This window comes from Vicugna pacos, chromosome 28, assembly GCF_048564905.1.
Source record: "Vicugna pacos chromosome 28, VicPac4, whole genome shotgun sequence".
NCBI classification, from domain to species: Eukaryota; Metazoa; Chordata; class Mammalia; order Artiodactyla; family Camelidae; genus Vicugna; species Vicugna pacos.
The window spans coordinates 8,594,907-8,617,866 of record NC_133014.1 but is presented as its reverse complement, the minus strand read 5'-3'; the positions used below and the strand labels follow the sequence as shown (position 1 = coordinate 8,617,866).

Sequence of the window (22,960 nt, the reverse complement as noted above, 5' to 3'; positions counted from 1 at the left end):
GGCCGGCTGGGGAGCTGATCCCACTTCCCCCAGGGCAGAGACCCCAGAGGAGAGGTTCTTGTGGTCTCAAGAGTAGGCCAAGGACAGCCCCACGCAGGTCCCTGGGGCCCCGTAGGTGGCAAGCCACTGAAGAGGTGCTCACGTGGTCAAGAGAGCAAGGAAATGGGGATGAGAGAGCCCCTGAGGCCTGGGGGGAGATGGGGTGGGGTGGATACCAGGACAGGGGCCAGCCTGCAGCAGCTCTGTGGGGTGCTGAGGGAGCAGATGTGAGGTGTGGTCGATGGTCAGAGGCTGGGCGAGTGTGAGGAGGAAAAAAGGATGAGGAAGAGGTTGTGAGCAGCACAGGAGGTGGTGAGCAGCCAGGTGCAGGGTGGGAGGCCGGGCTGGGCTGGGTGCTGGGGGACACACTGTCTCCATGTCTTGATGATATGACCGACCCCCTTTAGAGTCCTCCCGACAGCCCCAGGCTCCTCTGTGTAGACGGTGTCCAGGCTTCGGCCCTCCCAGCCCTGGTCTCCCTGGTGGCTCAGCTGCCCCCTCATCTAGCCTGTGAACCATTCGAGGGCAGGGACAGGGCTGTTGCTGTTGTCTTGATGTCTGGCACACAGTAGGTGCTCTGAACCCTTGCGGTGTGGACCTGCATGTAGGTTTCTTCTCTTGCCAGCTTTCACCTGCCTGTGGAATAAATAAGTCACTCACATGAGCAGTCTAGCCAGGGACAGGCCCGGGGTCCATCCCTCCTTGGAGGGGGAAAGAGGGGCATTCCAGTTTCCAGTGAGTCTGGGGGTTCCCCCTCCCACCGCCACTTCCCCACCCCGATTCCGGCACACAGCTCTCCCTTCTCCCCAGGTTTGGGGGAAGCTGTTGGAATCATCATTCTTGCACCACCCCTGCAGGCAGCTAGCCTCAGTTCCCCCCACTGATGAGGCAGGCTCTGCTTGGCCCCGGAAACGCCCTCTGCCCTCCCCAGAGCACGTGGCCTGCGATTTTCCTTGAACACAGCACTTTGTGACTCTGACGTCAACTTCAAACACAGCCCCCTTTCCTGTCTTCGCATCAAGGAAATAGACTTGAGTTTCAGAGAAACCCGCCGTGAAGAACACATCAGGCCTTCGGGGCCAGGTCCCTGCCCAGCTAGGACCCCCGTGCTCTGCTGGTGTGTCCAGGTGAGTGGCCGTCCTCCAGCCTTCTGCCTCTGTCTGGCCAGCACGGCCACCGCAGGGGCTTCCGGGGCAGCTGGCAGAGGGTGAATCAAATTCCCCTCCCCACCCCCACTCTGAGTGAGAAACCCTGGTGGAGTGTGACCTCCTTACACCTTGCTGGAGTGTATGAGGGGGTGGTTAGCCAGTGGGGGCCTCAGGCTGGGGGCTCAGGCTGCAGAGAAACCCACGTTGGTTTCTTGGGCTCCAATTCTTCATCTAGAACCAGCTGTCTTTTGGTTTTGGGACCAGAGAACTTGCAGGTGGCTCGTGCCTCAAAACCCATCAACACGTCCCAGGTAAGTCCTGCCTGAGGGAGCAGTACCGGGCTGCTGTCTGCAGGAGTGGCCTGGGTCTGGTGGAGGAGGACAGAGTCAGGAGGACACTGAGGGGACCAGAAGGGCTGTAGGGCTGTGGTGGGTGGTGTCCAGCTGGAGGAGGAAACAGACATGGCTTGTGGCCATCCTGAAGGAAGCAGGTCTCCCTTTAGAGGGTCAGCCTAGTGGTAGTGGACACAAATATCCAGGGGCCACAGAGATGACTGCTCAGTCCCTGGCCTCCCGCTGGGCCCCATCAGGGCGGCAACCTTGGCTCCAGGAAGCAGAGAAAGCAACGTGTGCTCTGGCCCCCAGGCCTGTGAGTATGAGGGTGGTTCAACAGGGCCATGAACTCGAACATCAAGATGCGGTTGATTGCCATCAGGGGGCCCAGGGCAGGATCTAGTCACTTGTAGAAGAGCTCAGGTTAAAGGGGAAACCAGAGAGGTGGAGGAGCAAACAGCTCGAATCCTGCTCAATCGCTGTGTCCTTGGCAAGTTGCTTGGCCTCTCTGAACCTCAATTTGCAGATCTGTTAAAAGCAGATGCAAATACTGGCACCTAGTATGTCCTTGTCTCCTAACTGTTGGGTGAAATGTTGGGAGAGATATCCTAGGCAGTAAATGGTCTCAGCAGGAAGGAACAGGCGTTCATGTGGTGAACGGCTCAAGACCAACTTCGCTCCACTTGACCCAGCCAGGGCAGCAGGCACACAGTAGGTGCTTGTAAAGCTCTGACTCTTTGAATAAAGATTAGAGTCAGGGACTCCTTGAGTGGAAAGTCCATGGGCATCACCTGTGAGGGCCCTTCTCCTGCCAATACAGAGCTGCTTTTCCCTGTTTTCGCCAGTCCTTCAGCCTCACCGCTCAGCCCTGGCGGGGACGCCGGGCAGGCAGGCAGCCTGGGTGGTGCTTCAGTGTACACTCTGGAGCTAGGAAGCCGAATTGAGTCCTGGCTTGGCTACCTACTGGTTGTGCTTTGTGACTTCGGGCAAGTCCCTCCTCCTCTTTGTCCTCATGTCCCAAATCCACAAATCCGCCACTCACAGGGTTGTCTGGTGGGGATTAGGCGGGTGAATTGATCTAGAGTGCCTGGCACCACACAGTGGGTGCAGTACAAGCATAGCGCTGCAGTCCTAATGAGCATCACTAGCTCTGGGTGGTCTCCTAGCTCCCCAAGACTCTCTGGGGGGGCTGTAGCAACCAGACCTCTCCACGCTGGCCACTCCCTGCCTCACCCCAAAGCCTAGGGTTAAGGAAGTAATTCTCAGCCAGAGTCAGTTTTGCCTTCCTTGCTCCACTGAGGACATTTGATAATGTTTGGAGACATTTCTGATCATGATTCAGGGAGCGTTACTGACATCTAGTGAAATGGAGACCAGGGATGCCGCTGAACACCCTGCAATGTGCGGATAGCACCATGCTGTCCCCACTGTCGGGCTCTGTCCTCCCTACTCATCACACCTTTTCCGTCCCCTAAGCCATTTCCCATCTCCCTTTTACAGTCACAGAGCCTGACACCCAGAGGGGGATAGCTCCTTGCTGAGGTCACACAGCCCTAGAACCCCAGCAGCAGAGGTTGGGGTTGGGGGTGGGGACTGGTCTTGTGGCATTGTTCGGCCAACAGAGTCTGCTGGACCTGAGGACCAGCCTCTTATCCACCAACAGCCCAGCACTCTGTGCCCTGACAGTTGAGGGCAGCTCAAAGTGCAGTGACACCCGGGCCAGGCTAGGGTGGGAGCCCTGGGGACCCAGCACAGAGCCATGGATTCTGCTCTCCTAATGGACATTTGCTAGAGTGGTTAGTGCTGGCTTCTGGACCAGAGAGACCTGGGTTCACATCCTGACTGCCACTTGCAGGCCACATGATTCTGAACTTAATGTCAACCTTTCTGAGCCTCAGTTTCTTTAGCTGAGGAATGGGGATAGCAGTTCCCATTCAGTGGAGTTGACGTGAGGGTTAATGCTCGGCAGAGGTGTAGAAAAGCCTCTGGCACAGAGGTTATTGTTGCTGTTGCCTGTTTGGCAAATACTTGTTTAGGGGAAGCAGGGGCTGCAGTGAAAACAAGACAGGCGAGGCTCTGCCCTGGGGAGCTCAGCCTGGTCAGAGACAGCAGAGCAAACAGTGCCCATACTTGGCCATCGGGGTTGTGATGTGGGAGGATGGTCTCTGGGAGAACTGAGGAGGTGCATGACCCAGCTGTGCAGGGAGGGGTGGAAATTACAGGACACTTCTGGGTGGAGGGGACAGCTAAGGGGACCTAAACCATGTGGCCAGGAGAAGGGTGTAGGTGCTGTTCCAGGCAGAGGGAACAGCCTGTGCAAAGTCTCCTCCCCTCTGCCACCATTGGTTAGTGGAGGATAGAGGTGACCTCTAGGTCACCATTCACTCTTCTTTCCCAAGGAAGCCCCCATAGTCCCTCAGCCCTCCTCAGGCAGCCAAATTCCAAGGCCCCGCAGAGGTGCCTCCACCCATCACAGCAGCTGCATACCTTCTTAGGTACCCAGTACTGGTAGCCTCTGGCACACCTTGTATGTTTACTGGGCACCTACTATGTGCCTGCCTGGTATAGGCAGGAGAACAAGACAGTCTCCACTCTCACCGAGCTTACATTCTAGCAGAGGACACAGGTCCTACGTCAACAAGTATCATCACATTTTCGGTGGTGAAGAATAACACTGGGTCAAGGATCTAGAGAGGAGAAGAGGGCATTTTAGAGAGGGATGTCAGGGAAGGCCTCTTGGAGGAGGTGACATTTACGCAGAGACTCGAATGAAGTGAGGGATGTTGGGGGAAGAGTGTTTAGGCAGAGGGAACAGCCAGTGCAAAGGCCCTGAGGTTGGACCGGGCCTGATTTGTTCCAGTGCCCTGAACAAGAAACATAAGGAGGCCCAAGGGGCTGGCGGGGAGTGAGTGAGGGCAAGGAGGTGAGGGAACAGGTTGTGCAAGGCCTTAGGGGCCGCTGTGGGTCCTGGGCTTTAACCCTGAGTGAGGTGGGAGTCCCAGAGGACTGTGAGCAGAGGAGGACACGACAGGACAGGGGCAGGCCAGACCCCATGCTAAGCGCTTGGTGAGACTTATCTCACGGAACCCCTGCAACCCCCCAGTGTTGGGCACCTTCGGTGGCCCCACTTTCCAGGTGTGGTCTGGTGAGCTCAGTTCCCTGCTCAGGACCATGCTGCTGCCGCCCAGTAGATCCATGATCAAATCTGGTGCCCTGGTGTCCGGAGAAAGATAAGAAGGCGCCTGTCACCATCCATGGCACAGTGCTAACTGCTGTCACCATGACTCAGACTGTAACCAAGGTGGCATTTTGTTGGCTGACAAATGTCTGTGCTGCCTCTGTTGTTGGCCGGTGGACTGAAGAGCAGGAAATATGGCTTTTGCAGCGAACTGGGGGGTCTCGGGCAGAGGACTGGGGGTCAGTGAGAGGAGGGGCCGTAAGGGGCTGTGGCCCTATCCCAGCAGTGCCTTGGGTGGGGGCGCTTTGGGGGTCTGGCTGAGGGTGGCACACGGGACCTCCAGGCCTGGCTGCTGCCACTCCCGCCTCCCACCTCACCACCGCCGCATCTAGTTGGATCAGCTCATTCTCTTGGTAGCTGGACTGCCTCAGTCTCCCCTCTGGTCTCTCATGGTAGACATTTAACTGGGGCTTTTGATGCTCAGAGTGTATTCTGTGGAACAGGAGAGCTTCAAGGCCCTGCTACACAGGTATGGGGATTAACCAAGTGTGGGATTAAACAAGTGTGGGATTAAACAAAGCCAGAAAGGGTCCTTCCGTGCACACCTTCTCAGAGCCTTTAATATGCTAATATGCTTTCCACGGCTTTAGAAAACATACTTGATCACTTGGCTCTGTTTTTCTTTGAAGTATGTTTGGGGCACCATGTGTGTCTAGACCAGATATAACTCAACCCTGCCTTTCCCCCAAAAGGATGCTTGAAACGTGGAATTTCAGGCCGAGCTGTCTGGCCAAGGATCAAAGTTTTCTTCCCTCCTCCCAAGGCCTGGGCTGTGAGAATGAGGCTGGGCCCGTGGTCTCCTGGGGAGCTGCGAGCTCTGGGGAGGCCGGGTGAGGATCTTTGAGCTCACTAGGAGCTTGCAAGCTCGAGGCGAGCGGAGGGGGTCAGTCCAGGGGTCGGGGAGTCTCGTGGTGGACACGTCTTCTGGGAAAGCCATACAGTCTGCGGGGACACGGCTCAGGACAGACATCTGACCCTCCCAGAGGCTGTGGGCGGCCAGGCTCCTCTGAAAGCCATTGTTACTGTTGTCAGCAGTGAGACAGGGAGGTGGGGCTAAAGCTGCGAAGGCTCCCGCCTCTGGGACACCTTGGTCTCAGGCCCAAGGTCGCCAGTCTTGGCTTCTGGCTCTGGACTAGATCCCAAGGGCCAGCCTCTCCCCATTCCTGCTTCTGCACTAACCTGCCTCTGGCCACCCAGGCTGCACCTGTGGCCACCGGGGCGGGGCTTCTCAAACTGTGTTGTCGGTAGTTTCCTGCCACAGTTTCCTGCCCCAGAGACCGGTTTCACTACCCCCACCCCTCCCTGTGGCCCCTGGACAGACATGCACTTTGCTGCCTTATCTGTGTCCTGATGCTCTGCGGGGAGCGGAGCTGTGAGTCTGCGAGGCAGGGCTGGCTGGATTGGAGGGGCAGAGAGGAGTGAGGAGGGCATAGCATGGATACAAGTATGGAAGTGGACTTGAAGGAAGGCAGCCTGGCTGGAGCAGAGGGAGGGCTGAGGAATTTAGTTAGAGTCAATGATGTAGGCAGGAGGGAGCCACAGTAGTTTCTTGAGTAAGGGAGGCCTTGGGGAAGAATTGCCTAAAAGCAACTTGCAGACCCCAGAGCTCAGCTCAAGCGGGAAATAGACTGTGGGGTTCAGCCGACCACAGGCATCATGTGAGTTAGATATGGATCTCAGGTTTTATTAATAGAAACAGCTGATGGAGATCAAAGGAGGTGATGGCAGCACAAACTGCCCTCAGGAGAGAGATCTGAACTACATGAGTGGGAGTGGCAGCATGAGTAGCCACAGACAGGATGGCCCAAGCTGGGGACAGCGGCTGAGGAAGGAGAGAGAGCAAGAACCATGGGAGAGGGAGGCGGCAAGTCAGGTCGTTCGTGAAGGACACCACAATGTTCAAGCGGGGGTGGGGGGTGGTCATGGCGTCCATCACTCAGGGGACCCAGCCTCACTAAGTGCTTGCCTGGTACCCATCTGGTGGTGACATCAGTGCTGCCCACAGCTGGAGAGCAGCCTGGTGGGGGGTGGGGGGAACAGATTGTGAGGCTGGACAAGACAGAGGGAATGGAGGAAGAGAGGCAGGCGTGTAGACAAGCCCTCTCTCCTCTTTCAGTTATTATTTTTAGTGCCTGGTGTGTCTATACCTTCCAGCTCCCTTTTCCCCCTTTAATTAAAAAAAAATTAAGGTGTCATTTACATACAGTAAAATTCACCCTTTTTAGTGAAAAATTCTGTGAGGTTTGATAAATGTCTACAGCCGGGGAACTACCATCTCAATCAAGATATAGACGAGTCCCCTGTATTCCTTCATGCCCCTTTGTAGTCAGTCCACACCCCCGCCCCTCCCTGCCCACCAGGCCTCGGGCCTCCAGCAGCCACTCTTGTGTTTGACAGTTTTGAATGGGATCAGATGGTTTGTAGCCTTTTGAGCCTGGCTCCTTTCACTAAGCATGAAACCTCTGAGATTCATTCATGTTGTGTTTATCAGCACTTCCTTCCATTTGACAGCTGAGTCGTGTCCCACTGGAGGGACCGTTCATCTGTTGAGAAACATTTGATCTGTTCCCAAATTTTGGCAATTGTGAACAGAGCTGCCATAAACATTCCTGTGCAGGTTTTTGTGTGAACAGGTTTCTCTAGGATGAATACCTAGGAGCCCTCACGACTCTTTGAACACTCTTATGAAATAGTGACCTGCATCTCCAGGCGGGGCCACAGAGGCAGTCCCTGCTTAACCACCTACCTGTAACTACTGGGACATCCAGGACCCCCCCCCCCGCCCTAACCCTGGCCCTCCCAACCCTGGTGTCTGGTTAGAATGCAGATTCGATCCCCTCCTTCAGCTGCCCTGGTTCAGACCTCATCTGATTCCCACTCTAGTATCTTCCGCTCAGCAGCAGTGCCCATCCTTGCATGTCCTTTCTCTATCCACAAAAGCTTTCTTTGCATTCCCTGATTACAGGGAGAGGCAGCCTTTCTCTATCCACAAAAGCTTTCTTTGCATTCCCTGCTTACAATTGTTTAACTAAGAAGGGTACTCCAGGAACACCCACCTATGCCTGGGTGGCCTTGCTGAGCCCATTTTAGTAGAGAAAGGACCAGAAACTGTTATGGGGAGATCATTTTTTTCAACATTATATACAAACTTACACATATACAGAAAATGGGAAAACTTAGTTGTACAAATTATCCACCCCTTAGATTCTACAATTGACATTTTGCTATATTTGCATTATCACGTACAGTTGATCTGCATTATTATCAGGATTCCGTATCTGCCAATTGCCTACTTGCTAAAATTTATTTGTAACTCTAAAACTAATGCTCACTGCACATTCACAGTCATTTGAGGGTGTGTGCAGAGTGGTGAGAAATTTGAGTCAACAGACCTGCTGGTTCCTGCTGAGGTTGAACAAGGCGATGCTCTGCCTTCTGGTTTCAGCTCACACTGTAAACAAGTATCCTGCTCACAGTCTATTCAGTGTCACATTTTTGTGCTTTTTGTTGGTGATTTTACTGTTTAAATGACCCCCAGGGGCAGTGCTGAGGTGCTGTCTAGTGTTCGAAGTGCAAGAAGGCTGTGCTGTGCCTCACAGAAAAAGTATGTGTTGGATAAGTTTAAAGTTAGGATGTTAACCAAGAGTTCAGTGTTAATGAATCAACAATATAATTGAATAAGGTGTCTCTAAATAGAAGTACACATAAAATAAGGTCATGTGCCAATCTGTTGATGAAAATGTTGTGACTAGAGGCTTGAAGGAACCTAACTCCAGATTTCTTCTAGAAGCAATCATGCAGTACTTACTAATTCAGTGTTTACAGGAATTTTATAGAAATATTGTGAGTAACAAGACTCAGTTGTACCAATCTACTTACCCATCCATCCATCCATGTCATTTTTTGGATGCCTTTCAAAGTAAATTACAGTCATCAGTATCCGTCACACCTAAATATTTTTGCATGCCGATCACTGACTGGGGTTCAATATTTTATGCTTCTTTTTAAATTGAGGGGCCCAAATACAATGAAATGAACAAATCTTAAGTTGGTACATTCTCTGAATTTTGAGCAATTCAGATACCTGTGTAACCCAATGCTTATCAAGACATGGGACATCACCATCACCCCAGAAAGTTGCCTCACCAGACACCTATTTATCTAAAGGTCCTTAATTCCTTTGCCCCACATAGGGTCATACTTTCCCATCACACACTTCATCTTGTTTAGTGGCTGTATCAAAGTTCACATTGGAGTAAAATCCTAATGTATTCAATCAGTCCTCCACTAATGGGTATTCAAATTAGTTTATGCTTTCTAGAAACTGGGTCATGAGGGCAGAGGGAGCAGGGAAAGGGGAAATTTCTAAGGCTGTGGGGAAAGAGTCAGTGGAAAAAGAGAGCGGAAGGCTAACGGAGTCAATTCCTTTGATTAGCAAAGGTTGTTCCAGCTTCAGGGATCTTCAAACTTGCTGTTCCCTCCACCTGATGTGCTCTTCCATGCTCTTTGAGAAGTGGGCTCCTCCTTATCCTTCGGCTCTCAGGTCAAATGCTACCTCCGCGAAGAATGTGACCATCCCAGCTACAGTGGTCTCTTCCCGCTCAGTCTCACACGACTTATTTCCTTTAAAATACCTCAGTCTGTAATGATTATTTTTGTCTCTTTCCTTTTATGTTTACTGCATCCCCCCTCTCTGACTGTTACCTGCAGGAGGGTAGGGACCGTGTCTGTCTTATCTGTCTTATTCACACCTGTCTCCAGTACTAGGCTGAAATACAGAATTCAACACGCGTTTGGTAGGTGAATGAATGGTTCCAGGTGCTGGTGTGCTGGGGCCAGTGCGGGTGTCCGGGCGCTCCGCACTAGGTCTGAAAAGTCAAAGGCTGGTTTGTGACCCCCCATTCTGAGTCCAGCAGGGCGGGGCTCCTCTCTAAGTTGACTTTGGCACAAATTCCGCCCTGCACACTAAGCAGGCCAAGCTCTGCCGCACGGTGCCCTTCAACGCGTGGGCCTAATGGTCGGGTTCAGGAAGGGAAACCGAGGCCCTGATGTGTCCCCAACCCCGCTCTTAACCCACAGGGTCTGGAGAGGCGCAGGGGCGCGCAACCCGCGCAGGGCGGCGGCGGCGATGCCGGACCCCGCAGCGCACCTGCCCTTCTTCTACGGCAGCATCTCGCGCGCCGAGGCCGAGGAGCACCTGAAGCTGGCGGGCATGGCCGACGGGCTCTTCCTGCTGCGCCAGTGTCTGCGCTCGCTGGGCGGCTATGTGCTCTCGCTCGTGCACGACGTGCGCTTCCACCACTTCCCTATCGAGCGCCAGCTCAATGGCACCTACGCCATTGCGGGCGGAAAGGCGCACTGCGGCCCCGCCGAGCTCTGCGAATTCTACTCGCGCGACCCCGACGGGCTGCCCTGCAACCTGCGCAAGCCGTGCAACCGGCCGTCAGGGCTCGAGCCGCAGCCCGGGGTCTTCGATAGCCTGCGGGATGCCATGGTGCGCGACTACGTGCGTCAGACTTGGAAGCTGGAGGTGAGAGCGCGGGGACCCAGGGGCGAGCCTTGGGAGGGCGTGGCCGGAGGGGGCGGCTCTTTGGAGGGCGGGGCTGGAGGGAGGGTCTTGGGACGGCGGGGTCGAGAAGGGCGGGCCCTGGTGGCCGGCAGAGCAATGCGAAAGCGCTCGTCATGGCCAGTTTGCGCTTTGCGGTGCTGCGCCCGATTTGGATGCTGGAGCGGTGGGGCCTGGTTGCGGGCGGGACTTGGGAGGAGGCCTCGAGGCAGGGGCTTGAGCGATGCTCTGGTGCATGTCCAAGCCAGATGTGAAGATCTACGTCGAGGAAGGTGGAGGTCGCGCTGAGTCCAGAGGGGGCGAGGCTTAGGCTGGAAGCGGGGCCTGAGCGGATGGCGGGGGCGGTGCCCTGGGGTAGGTCGGCGGAAGGGGCGGTGGGTTGTGGTCTTTGCCATTCTGTACTACACCACTGTGGGGGATTACCAATGTTAGATTTTCAAGCAGGAGATGAATTTAGGGCCGGCTAGAAGGCAGGGCCTGGGCCGCGGCCCTGGATGGGCCGGGCCTGGATGGGTTGGTGCAGGACTGTGGAGATGGGCAGGGGCTGTCTGTCCTCAACCACCTAAACGACTCACCTAGATGCTCCAGCGTGAGTGGAGTGTCTCATGGGGACGAGGCAATTGGGAGGGTACAGGAGATGGAAGAGGGTTCCTGTGGCTGTGCACCTGGCGACACTTACAAGTCTTCTCCACCCTCCCTTCCCTAGGGCGATGCCCTGGAGCAGGCCATCATCAACCAGGCCCCCCAGGTGGAGAAGCTCATTGCCACCACGGCTCACGAGCGGATGCCCTGGTACCACAGCAGCCTGACGCGCGAGGAGGCCGAGCGCAAACTCTATTCAGGCTCGCAGACCGACGGCAAGTTCCTGTATGTGGGGCTTGGGGCCTGGAGCTTTGGGGAATTGGGACTGGGGCTTGTTGTCCATAACCCTGGAGGCTGGGGCAGATCTCAGAGTGCCGGTGGGCGGTGAGGGGTGTGTCTGTGCTCACAAGTGCGAGTGGGTAGTGCGTTTCTGAGTGTGCAAAGGGACGTGACTGGGGAAAGAGGAGCAGTGGTGAGTACTCCAGGGCTGGACGGCTGGGATCGGAATCCAGCCTCTACTGCTTACCAGCTGGGGACGCTGGTTAAGTTTCCAACAACCCTGCTTGGTTTTCCTCTCGCGCAGTCAGCAGATACTTACTGAATAGCTGCTGTGTGCCAGGCAGTGTTTCAGGCTCTGAGGACGTGGCAGTGAACAAAACAGATACAAATTCCCGTCTTTCTGGAGCAGGTAGACCAAAAAACGATGGTGAATTGGTAAAATATAGAGTATGTCAGATGGCAGTGAGTGCCGAATGGGGAGGGGGTTGGTTGTAAGGTGCGCTTAGGTGACCAGAAAAGGCCTCTCTGATCAGGTGGCTTTTGAGTAAAGAATGGAACAGGGGGAGGAGTGAGCTGTGAGCACTCTGGGAGAAGCTGTTCCTGGCAAGTACATAGACCAGAAGGCAGGTTCTTGGCATGTTCGAGAAGCAGCAAGGAGGCCAGTGTGCTTGGAGTTGAGTAAGTGAAGGCTGGGGTTGGAGGAGGTGAGGGCAGGAAGGTGACTTTGGCTTTGACCCTCAGTGAGGTAGGAGCCTGGGGAGAGCAAGAAGCATCTCCCTCTACCTGCCCTGTGGATAATGGTAGCACTGCCTCAGGGTCTGTCACAGGATTACATGAATTAATATGTGTAAAGCAATAGTATAGTGTACTGAAAATGCACTAAATGTTAGCTCCGATTATATGTGGGTGAATGTATGTATTTCTGCCTGAGCCGCAGCTGAAGCATATGGCCGTCTGTGACTTTGTTATTATGCAAGAATCTCTGTAAAGCTGCTTTTAAAACCCTGCTTGGTTCTGGCTGGGGCTGCTGCTTTCTGGTCTGGACATGGGTTTCTTTGCATAACAGATGTCAGCTGTGGCCACTCAGGCCTTGACATATAGAGAAGTGTGGTGCCTGCCTCTTTCCTGTGACCTCAGGAAGTCCAGCATCTTCCCCAAGAGGCTGTGAATGATGGAGGGCCTCCCTTCTCATGGCCTGAGATCCTGCCTGGCCAAATCTTTGCTCTCACCCCCCTTCCCCAGCTCTGTTCCCTTTTCTGGGGCCAGCCCACTTGGAGGAACTGACCCTTTCCCTTGATTCCCTGACCCATGTGATGCCTGAGCTTCGGCTTCCTCATCTGCAAAGTGTGGATAATGATGGTACCTACCTCCTGGGGAGGGCTGTGAAGAGTAATTGACAAATCTGAAGAATTTAGGACTCATATCATAGTTAATAGTAGCTCTTATTTTTATCACCATCATCAGGTTCTATATGTTATTTTAAAAGTAGAGACACAACTTGATTTCTGAGCTGGTGAGGCTATAGCTTAAGTCCAAGTTTGAATTGCAGGGACATAGGGCTGCCACCACCTGGTGGTTTTCTGCTAAATAAAGTGGAATTTGTGGCACTGAAATATATATGGTGACCACACCAATGTCTTTGCCTGTGTGGTTCTTACCTGGGAATTGGTGGTTGCTCTTTTATGAACTCACATGTCTTTTTCCAAAGACAGTGCATCAGCCTCTGTTGTGTAACGAACCACCCTAAACTGTTGTGGCTTAAAACAACAGTCATCTATCCACACTCGATTCAATGGGTTGGCAATTTGGGCTTAGTTCGGTGGGATGGTTCTTTAGCTGGTTTCTTTGCAGCTCACTCGTGCGGCTGCAGTCAGCTGGAGGGTTGACTGGGGCCAGATGCTCTAGGATGGCCTCACTCACATGTCTGGCAGTTGGCAGGCAAGGGTTCCGTGGTTCTCCTTTGTGTGGCTTCTCCAATAGGCTAGTGTGGGCTCATTCCCATGGTGGTTGCTGGGTTGCCAGGAAAAACAAACAAGGGCAGGCAAGCCCCACTGCTCAACCGCTTTCCAAGCTCTCCCTGTGTCCTATTTGCTAATGTCATTGGCCAAAGCAAGTCCTACTGTCTAGCCCTGATTCAAGAGATACAGAACTAGACTCCATCCACTGAGGGGGAGAAATGCCTCATGTTGTGGCTGTTATTTTCCAGTATTCCATACAAGTTTGCTGGTGAGCAGCTGAGCATTTAATTTTTGTTGTTAGTTGAAAACTTAAGGTTTTGACTTTAAGAGGTATTTTTTACTTCCCAGAAGATGAGAACTAGTAATTGGAGATGATGACCTCCAGGCCAGCCTGCCGGTCTGGTTATGGAAGTACTTCCTTTCGTGGGACATTGGCGTTTCTTAGTTTGTTGTGGCATTCTCTTCTTTGCCTTTGGCTCTCCCCCGTCGCACCCCCGCCCCTCACCCTACTGGAGAGATGTTTCCTGTCTCTCCAGGTGTCCCTGACTGCTGGGCCTAGGCTGGGAACTGAGTCAGCCCTCACTGCATTGTTCTTCAGGGAACTTGCTGTCTGGGTGGGATGGGACATTCACAGCCGCCCCTCCATCCTTCACTCAGGTGTTGCCATGGAGATTGAAGGGATATTTCTCTGTCCCTTTGGCCTAAGGAAGGGCTGCAAGGTGGGCGCACATCTGTCTTGTTCACCACTATGTCCCTGTGCTTAGAACAGTGCCTGGCACATGGGCAGCACTTGGTGTTTGTCCAGCGAATGATTCCTCATGGGCAGGGCCCAGGCCCTGAGAGTTGACGCTCCGAGGGGGCCCAGCTGTGGGTCATCCATGGCTACTTCCTGCTGTGCACTGCCAGCCAGCTCTTCCATAACTCAGCTCAATCTCTTAGATTATTGGTCAGCTGTCTGCGACTTCCATGGGGCCTGAGTCCCCCAGGACCAGCTGCCCCCATCTTCTGTTGGAAATTTATCCTTAACCCTGGAATAGAACCTTGTGCCAGGAACTCAAGACAAAACGTTTTGTGGGAGATGCTGACTGCTCTCACCATGGGATGGGAGGGTGCAGGTGTCTGGCTGTAACTGGCCCGCATGTGTATGTGTGTACTTGGGGCTGGTGGGGGTATGTGGTCGGGTTGGTCTGTGTGCAGATAGCTGTGTGTGGTTGGACAGGTTCTTATTGCACAAAGGCACCACCTTTATTATTGTTGTTGTTTTTGGGGGAAGTATTTTTATTTATTTATTTATGTTTAATGGAGGGACTGGGGAATTGAACTCAGGACCTCCTGCATGCTGAGCATGTGCTCTACCCGTGAGCTCTACCCTCCCCCCCCGCTACGAAGGCACCATCTTCGAGGAACTCCATTCCCAGTCATGGGCATGGGAGATTTGTTTGTTTATTTTGGCAAAGTTACAGAAGAGGACAATCAAGGGGCTCGTTCTGTTAAAGGTCATCTGGTCCCGTAACTGGTGGGTCTGTTGTGATGACGAGGTGACCTGTGAGCGAGCCGCGGACTTGTGCTCCCCTTCACTGCTCTGTGTGTAGAATCAGCTTTGTCTCCCCAAGAGAATGGTCTTAAGTCTGAAGGCTGTGTGTCTCCCATGAGTGGCTCTGTGTCCATCATAGATGGAAAAATATCCTTCCATGAATGGCCAGGAGTCTCCCTGCCCCAACACACACTTACGGCCAAGTAGCCAGCCAAGGGGGGCCAGATGTCCCCCAAGGGATGGCCAAGTGTCCAGCTGTGGGTGGCCCAGTATTCCCCTGTGGATGGCCGCATGCCTGTCCTTGGACCACTGTCAACACTGCCATTCTCCTCTCTGCTCCCCACCCCCTCCCGCCCCAGCCCCACGTACGGCCTGTTACCAGTAGGTCTGGAGGTTGAGTGGGGCCTAACTTTGGCTCGTGCAGTCCCTGCTGCTTCTCTGTGAGGCTGAGGGGTGGAGAGCCCACAGGGTATGTGTGTGTGGGAACTGGGGCCCAGGTGGTTGTCGGGATGACATCCTCCTTGCCCCGCCAGGCTGAGACCCCGGAAGGAGAAGGGCACGTACGCGCTGTCGCTGATCTACGGGAAGACCGTGTACCACTACCTCATCAGCCAGGACAAGGCGGGCAAGTACTGCATTCCCGAGGGGACCAAGTTTGATACGCTCTGGCAGGTAAGCCCCCGCCCACCCTGTTGTGGGGGAGACGTTGTGGCCGGGAGCTTGGCCCCTGGGGAGGAGGGGACCCCCGGCCCTGACTTGCCCTCTGCACAGCTAGTGGAGTACCTGAAGCTGAAGGCGGATGGGCTCATCTACTGCCTGAAGGAGGCCTGTCCCAACGACAGTGCCAGCTCAGGTGAGTGGCGCGGCAGGGGGCGGAGGGGCGGAGGAGCGGGAGGCCCCGGCCCCACACCCTCACTGCCCCTTCTGCTCCCCCAGAGGCCGCTGCTCCCACACTGCCAGCCCACCCATCCACGTTCACCCACGTGAGTCAGCAGCATCGCAGAGTTGGGGCCTCAGGGATGGAGGTGGGTGGGCAGTGGGTCCTGTTCTCAGGGTGGGGCTGGGAGCGGGGAGGGCGGGGCTGCCGTGGAAGAGAACACGGTCCCCCAGCACTGTCCCTGGGAGTCCCCAGAGGAAGTGGGTCTTCCAAGGGGGGCTGTGTGCCCCGAGCTCAGGGCTTGCTGTCCTTTGCTGACCCATGACCTTTAGCCTCAGAGACGGATCGACACTCTCAACTCAGATGGATACACCCCCGAACCAGGTGAGCCGGCAGAGGTGGAGGTGTGAGGGGTCCGTGTCAGGCCCAGAGCAGTGTCCTGGCCAGGCCCTGGGTGTGTTGGGGGAGGGGAAGGATGTGGGCCAGGCCTGACCTGCAGCGGTGGGCCTGGTGGCTCTGTGCAAACAGTGAGCCTGCAGACGTCCACATGGGCACACGCATCACGCCCACCTCTGTGTATGTGCATAGGGGTGTGCTGACAAGCAGGGTAGTATACCTGGCCATGCCTGGCCACCCTGGGTACAGACACACATCTGTTAAGCACCTGCTATGTGCCGGTTATGCTCCAAGCTCATCACGTGTCTGAGCTTGCTGAGGTGCATATGGCATGACCACGCAGGGGCACACATGCTTACATGTGCACACAGAGGCACATGCCTTTAGAGTCCTCTTGGACGTGGCTTCCCAGTTCACTCGCAGATGGACCAGGGGCACACACGAATGTGCACACCCACAGGAACACACACGTGTACCATCCATGTGCCGAGCACGCTCTGGATGGTGCACCCCTGCGCCTTGTGGTGCTCATGCCTTGTGGCCGCCGAGGATGCCCCGCCCTCCTCGGCCCCCTGTCCCCCTCCCTGCTCCCGACTTGGGAGCTCACGCCCGTGTGTGTGTGTGTGTGTGTGTGTGTGTGTGTGTGTGTGTGTGTGTGTGTGTTTGCCCAGCACGCCTCGCGTCCTCGGAGAAGCCGCGAACGATGCCCATGGACACAAGCGTGTATGAGAGCCCCTACAGCGACCCCGAGGAGCTCAAGAATAAGAAGCTGTTCCTGAAGCGTGAGAACCTCCTCATGGCTGACATCGAGCTCGGCTGCGGCAACTTTGGCTCAGTGCGCCAGGGCGTCTACCGCATGCGCAAGTGCGTGCTTGGGCAGCTGCCGTGTGGCGGCAGAGCAGGGAGTGGCCTCTCCGGGCCACTCACCGTGACTTCAGTTTGCCTGGGAAAACAGGCGCTGGGACAGAGATTGCATGCTGGGAAATTCCCTTGGGGAGCTCAGGGGAGCAGGTCGGGGGTGGGGAGAGGTTGGGCTGAGCTGCAGAGGGGCCCCTGTTGTCCCCTGCATCGACTGGTCATTGGATACAGGCTGCCCCCGTGGAAGGTGACACTTTGAGCTGGTTCTTTCCAGTGAGGGGCAGTTCCGGGTGAGGGACTTGGCTGTGAGCTGTCCCTAGCCCTCACTCCTGGCGGCTCAGGGCCTACAGTGAGATCTGGGAGGCAAACCACAGCATCCACCTCACAAGTCCAGGGAGAAGAGAGGCAGGTTAGGGGGAATGAGGGGACCAGGTGGGCCCCGTGACGGCTCATGTGTGCCCCTCTGTGCATTGTGGCAGGAAGCAGATCGATGTGGCCATCAAAGTGCTGAAACACAGCACGGAGAAGACGGACAAGGATGAGATGATGCGGGAGGCGCAGATCATGCACCAGCTGGACAACCCCTATATCGTGCGGCTCATCGGCGTCTGCCAGGCTGAGGCCCTCATGCTGGTCATGGAGATGGCGGGCGGGGGACCCCTGCACAAGTTCCTGCTGGGGAAGAAGTGAGCCCCTGGGGTGGCGGCCGGGTGTTTGGGGCTGGGGGCTGGGAGGCTAATCCTGTCCACCCACAGGTATGCTCCACACTATATCCCTGTGTTCAGAGACACACTCACACCCGCCCCCTGCACACCCTGCCATCCACACTCACACCTATGAGAGTCTGACCCCAGGTTTGACTCTCAGCTCTGCGACTGACTAGTGTGACCCCAGGCGAGTCTCTTAATTCTCCTGTGCCCCAGTTTCCTCATTTGTACCACCCTGGTGTCGCAGTATTTACCTCCGGGGGCTCTTGTGATGATCAAATGAATTGATATTTATTAAGTGCTCACAACAGTGTCTGGCACTGCTTCTAAGAGCTTTGTAAGTATCAGCTCTGTCGCTGTTGCTACCCCAGCTCCCTGGGCCAATTCACAGCCTACATGAAATTGCCAATGGTTGATTGACTCTGACTTAAAGCAAAGCCAGGAACATCGGCCAGGCTGGTTTTGTATTGCCTGGTTTTGCATTTTTAAAGGTAAAAACCTGAAACAAAGACGACTATGCGGCAGAGGCCATATGTGGCCTGTAAAGGCTGGATTACTTATTTTCTGGCCCTTTATGGAAAAAAATTGTCTGACCTCTAATCCAAAGAAATTACAGTTTCATTTGTGTTCCCTCTCGCCTCAAACCCTACCCTCATGACACTCATGGGGGCACATGACTGTGAACCTGTGCTCTCGCTGGAACACATGCCTTCCCAGCCCCTGCTCGTATACTCAGTCATTTCTCAGTGTTTTTTGGGCAATTTCTCTGGGCCACAAACCATCACGGGCATTTGGGATTCATCAGCAAAGAGAGACAAAGCTCTCTGCCCTGAATTCTGCTTGGGGAAGAGGCTTTACATAATAATAATTAGAAGACAATGAAGTATAGAATGTGTTGGAAGATAAGTACTATGGAAAAGAGGGTTGGGAGTGTCAAGGTGGGAGGTGAGAAATGAGAAGGTAAATCTCTGCAGACTGGGGAAGGCAGCCAGGTGCAGCTCTGGGAAGAGCAGTCCATGCAGAGGGCACAGCCAGTGCAAAGGCCCTGAGGCGCCTGGTGTGGTAGAAGAATCATGAGTAGGGCCCCTCGGCTAAAGCAGAGGGAATGCAGTGGGGAGGGGGTGCTGAGGTGGGCAGGGAGGTGATGGGGCAGATGGTGCCAGGCCTTTTGGGCCATTGGGAGGACTTGGACATTTACTCTGAGTGAGGTGAGAGCCCTTGGGGGTCGTAAGCAGAGGAGGGGCAGGATCTGACTCCAGCGTGGGAAGGACAGACCATGGTGGGGGTGCGGGTGAAGGCAGAGATGGCTGTTCTGGTCCAGGCTAGTGATGATGGGGGCTGGTCCAGGATGGCGGAAGCAGACATGGAGAGGCGTGAGTAAGTCTGGAAATCACAACGTATGGGGGAAATGTAAAGCGTCCTGACTGGCTGAGGGCAGAGGTGTGTGCCTTTTGTTCACACTGTGTCCCCAGCCCCAGGCCTGGCACACAGCAGCTGCTCAATAAGCATCTGTTGAACACAGGCTCAGCTGATCAGAGAAGTGGGCTGTGCCTCCCTGGGGACTTGGGCTGTCCCCTCCCAGCTGTCCCCGCCTTCCCCTGCGCCCCCAGGGAGGAGATCCCTGTCAGCAACGTGGCGGAGCTGCTGCACCAGGTGTCCATGGGGATGAAGTACCTGGAAGAGAAGAACTTCGTGCACCGCGACCTGGCGGCCCGCAACGTCCTGCTGGTCAACCGGCACTACGCCAAGATCAGCGACTTCGGTCTCTCCAAGGCGCTCGGTGCCGACGACAGCTACTACACCGTGAGCCCCCTGGCCCTGGGGTGCCCTGGTGGATGAGCTCAGTGGGTGGAGGGTCCCCAAGTCCTGTCCTAGCAGCATCTCCCACCCCCCAGGCCCGCTCGGCGGGGAAGTGGCCGCTCAAGTGGTACGCGCCCGAGTGCATCAACTTCCGCAAGTTCTCCAGCCGCAGTGACGTCTGGAGCTACGGGGTCACCATGTGGGAGGCCTTCTCCTACGGCCAGAAGCCCTACAAGGCAGGCGTGGGCAGAGGCGGGCAGATGGCTGGGGGCAGGGGTGTGGGGGAGGGGGCCCTGGTGACTCACATGTTCACTTGGCTCTGGCTTGAGCAGAAGATGAAGGGCCCCGAGGTCATGGCCTACATCGAGCAGGGGAAGCGGATGGAGTGCCCGCCAGAGTGTCCACCCGAAATGTACACACTCATGAGCGACTGCTGGACCTACAAGTGAGTGCCGGTGGGTGGGAGGGTCCCTGGTCTCGGGCAGGAGGTCGTGGTACCCAGTAGTCCTACATAAAAGACTCTCAGTTCATGGCCTTTCCATCATCCGGTACCTTTAGTCCCCTTGTATCTATGCTCAGCTCTCTGACACACTGACTGCACAGTGCCCCAGTGGCCCAGCACCCCAGCACCCTACTTGTGGAGGCCCAGTGCTCCAGCATCCTAAAGCTCAACCCTCCACCAGCCAACACTGAACCCGATGATCCTGCAATTCTCAAACAAGTCAGTCCTCTTACCCAAAATATGATACCAATACTCAGGGGATGGCACAATACTCCACTGTGTAATTCCTGTTTCCCACCAGCCAACATTCGACACTTAATTACCCAGACAGGCCAACACCGAAGCACCAGAATACTCAGTACCCCTGACCTCTGTCTGCTTGAACACCCCAAATCCTACACCATCAATATCTCCACTTCCCATCAGATAACAGGCAACATACACCCAAACAAGCTGTTTCTCTACACTGATCATGCCTTGCCGGGCATTCCAATATTTGATACCTTTCCTGCCCTAATATCCATTATTCCACTGGCCAACACCTTTCACACTGATACCCAAACACCCAAGCAGTCCAATAAATAGACATCCTATTTATGATAAATGGATAATAAATGATCAGCCCCTCACGACTCCAGTGTGTATTAAGCCAGCCTCCATCAGGAAACACGCAATACACCAATACCCCAGGAGGCTAGCATCTAACACCCCAATGCAATACGCGGCCATCCCACACACAGTACTATTAATGCCCCAACTCTCCACTAGCTGCAGCCATCCCCAGTACCGAGGTACGGGCAGCATACTTACACCTGTGTGTGCCCGCACCTAGCACCCAAATACCCTGGCCAAAGAAACATGCTCGGCACTTTGAAATTCACTGTTCCAGCTCCCCGTGGTGAACAGTTGTTTCCCCAACATTGAGTGAGTTCCCTTCCCTAAGTCTTCACCAGTTAACACTCAGTATGTGGTCCCCCACATCTTGGCATCAGCCCTTCTATTAGAAAGTACTCCCACCCCACAGAGGCGGCTCCAGTACCCAACACCCCACCACCCCGACAGCCCCACAGACTTCGACTTCCCGAGCCCCATGCCTGTCCACCCACCAGCTGACGCTGGGTTCTGGGGGTGTGGTCAGCGGCCTGGATCTCCCCTACGCCCCCGCAGGTGGGAGGACCGTCCAGACTTCCAGACCGTGGAGCAGCGCATGCGCACCTACTACTACAGCTTGGCAAGCAAGGCGGAGGAGCCCGGGGAATCTGGGAAGGGGGCGGAGACTGCCAGTGCCTGAGTCCCAGCCTGCCTAGGACCTGCAGGCCCCTCGGCCCCCTCCCAGGACCTGCAGTCTGGCTGGGCCCAGCTCACTTCCTCTCCTCCTCTCCCCCACCAGCTGGGCTCCGCCAAGGGGGCGGCTGAGGTCCCAGGCCCACAGTGCCACCCGTCCCCTCTGGCTGGGGCAGGAGGGAAGACCCGGGCAGGGTGGGCCTGAGCTGAGGCGTGTTGCTTACAACAAGGACCCTCCTTCCTCTGGGCCCTGAAGGGCAGACTCTGGGAGTCCTCCGGTGGCAAGAAGACCTCAGCCATTGTAATAAACTCAGCTTCTCTCTTGTTTGAGAGTCCCTCATCTTTCTGGGCTGAGGGTGGAATTAGGGAATGGGCTGGGTTCTCACAAAGGATCCTTGAGAAGTGCCTGGAAGCAACTTTTCTCATGTGGGCCTGGGGGCTGGTTTTTCCATTTCTCTCCCTGGAACTTATTCGTGTAAGGGAGGGGTTTGTGGCCGGTGAGCCTGCGGGCCGAGGGGCTGCGTGCACTGCTGGCCTCAGCTTCCTGACCCTTGTGGACCGCGTGAGACACATGCGGTCCGGGCCCACGGCATGTTAGCATCACCTGAGGAGATTCGAACATGCGCCGCCCCGCCCCCACCCACGCCCCAACCCTATTCAAGCCTCTTCAGGTGATTCTATCATTCAGGCCCCACCCTCCTCAGCAAGATTTTCATCACCGGGTGCTCTTAGGGAAGAGGTCAGTCCTGCTCGGGAGAAGACTTTCCCGCACGCTCTTGCTGCCTCAGTATCTCCACATGGAAAACTGGGGTGTGGGAACACAGAACCCAACAGGTCGGGGGAAACGAGCCAGGTCCCTGAATTTCTTTTCTCGTCTTGCTCCCTCCTCCTCACCCGCAGTTGGCCCCTCTTCCCCGGTGCCTAGCAGGGCCTCCTCCTCCAGGCCAGGCCCTGAGGAGTCACTGGCTCCAGGGCAGCCATGAATCCCACCCGGAGCCTGGGAGAGGAGCGGAGATATTCTGCAGCTTCTGGGAAGGCAAATTTTCTTTTCTTTTCTTCTTTAAAATTCGTGGAGGTCTAGGATGCCTGAGGCTGTTCTGTGGGACTGTGGGGGATTGGGGCTTTCTCCGCAATGTGGAGCTGGGTGTCCGAGGCCCACCCACCCGAGGTGGATGATGCTTAAGAGGAGACCCAGGAGCCTCGGTGAAACGTAAGTACATCGTCAAAACCAGGCCCTTGACACTGGGATTATCAACTTCCGTACAGACCTTACTCTGATTTTACCATTTACTGAATTTGAATAATTTCCATGTAAGCTTTATATTCGTAGAGTCTTTAATGAACTTTGTGTTCTGCCTGAAAGTTAATTCGGAGACCCCCGTTATAAAGTCAACTCCAGACCACAAAGACCTAGGCTATGTGTTTGTTTGGAGAGTAAATCTGTAATGATTTGGGGTTGTTCCAGGCTTTCCAAGCCCTGCCAGACCGTATCTTCCCGCTTTTAGATTCAAAACAGGCAAGGCGAGCCTTTGAAAAGCAATTGAAAAGATAAAGCCGCAAACTCAAATTACTTCCATTTGTCATTCTGTGTCACCGTATGAAGATCTTATTTGTGTTTAAATTTTAAAACAGTGAAGCCTTGAAAGCCATGTGATATATTTTTAGTTGGTAAGAACACATTGTAGTTCATAAGTTAACTGTATTACTGAATTGAATAACACCGTTAAACGCAAGCATTGTTTTTTAATTTAGGGCTTTAAAACTAATGAATGGGTCAAGAAAAAGATACTACATCAATGGTACAATTTTTTGGCTTCCAGAATTGTACTGCTTGCAGACATTTCAGTTTCATTAAAATTC

At 54.8% G+C, this 22,960-nt stretch overlaps 1 protein-coding gene across 3 annotated transcripts; it reads left to right on the top strand.

Annotated features, from left to right (window-relative positions):
• Nucleotides 1-1,060: 1,060 nt before the first annotated feature.
• On the top strand, nt 1,061-21,425 carry ZAP70 (zeta chain of T cell receptor associated protein kinase 70). Of its 3 annotated transcripts, none has more exons than XM_031692019.2 (13): nt 1,061-1,166; nt 9,837-10,287; nt 11,030-11,190; nt 15,210-15,348; nt 15,448-15,529; nt 15,613-15,659; nt 15,886-15,937; nt 16,621-16,813; nt 17,287-17,493; nt 19,125-19,317; nt 19,410-19,550; nt 19,647-19,759; nt 20,984-21,425. In XM_031692019.2, the coding sequence occupies exons 2-13, from the start codon at nt 9,886-9,888 to the stop codon at nt 21,105-21,107; spliced, it is 1,854 nt and encodes a 617-aa protein (XP_031547879.1). In that variant the 5' UTR covers nt 1,061-1,166; nt 9,837-9,885; the 3' UTR covers nt 21,108-21,425. The 3 variants fall into 3 exon arrangements, with proteins under 3 accessions (XP_031547879.1, XP_072807476.1, XP_072807477.1); XM_072951375.1 differs by having other exon boundaries at nt 15,613-15,701; XM_072951376.1 differs by lacking the exons at nt 1,061-1,166; nt 9,837-10,287 and adding an exon at nt 10,544-10,677 and having other exon boundaries at nt 15,613-15,701.
• The last annotated feature ends 1,535 nt before the right edge of the window (nt 21,426-22,960 follow it).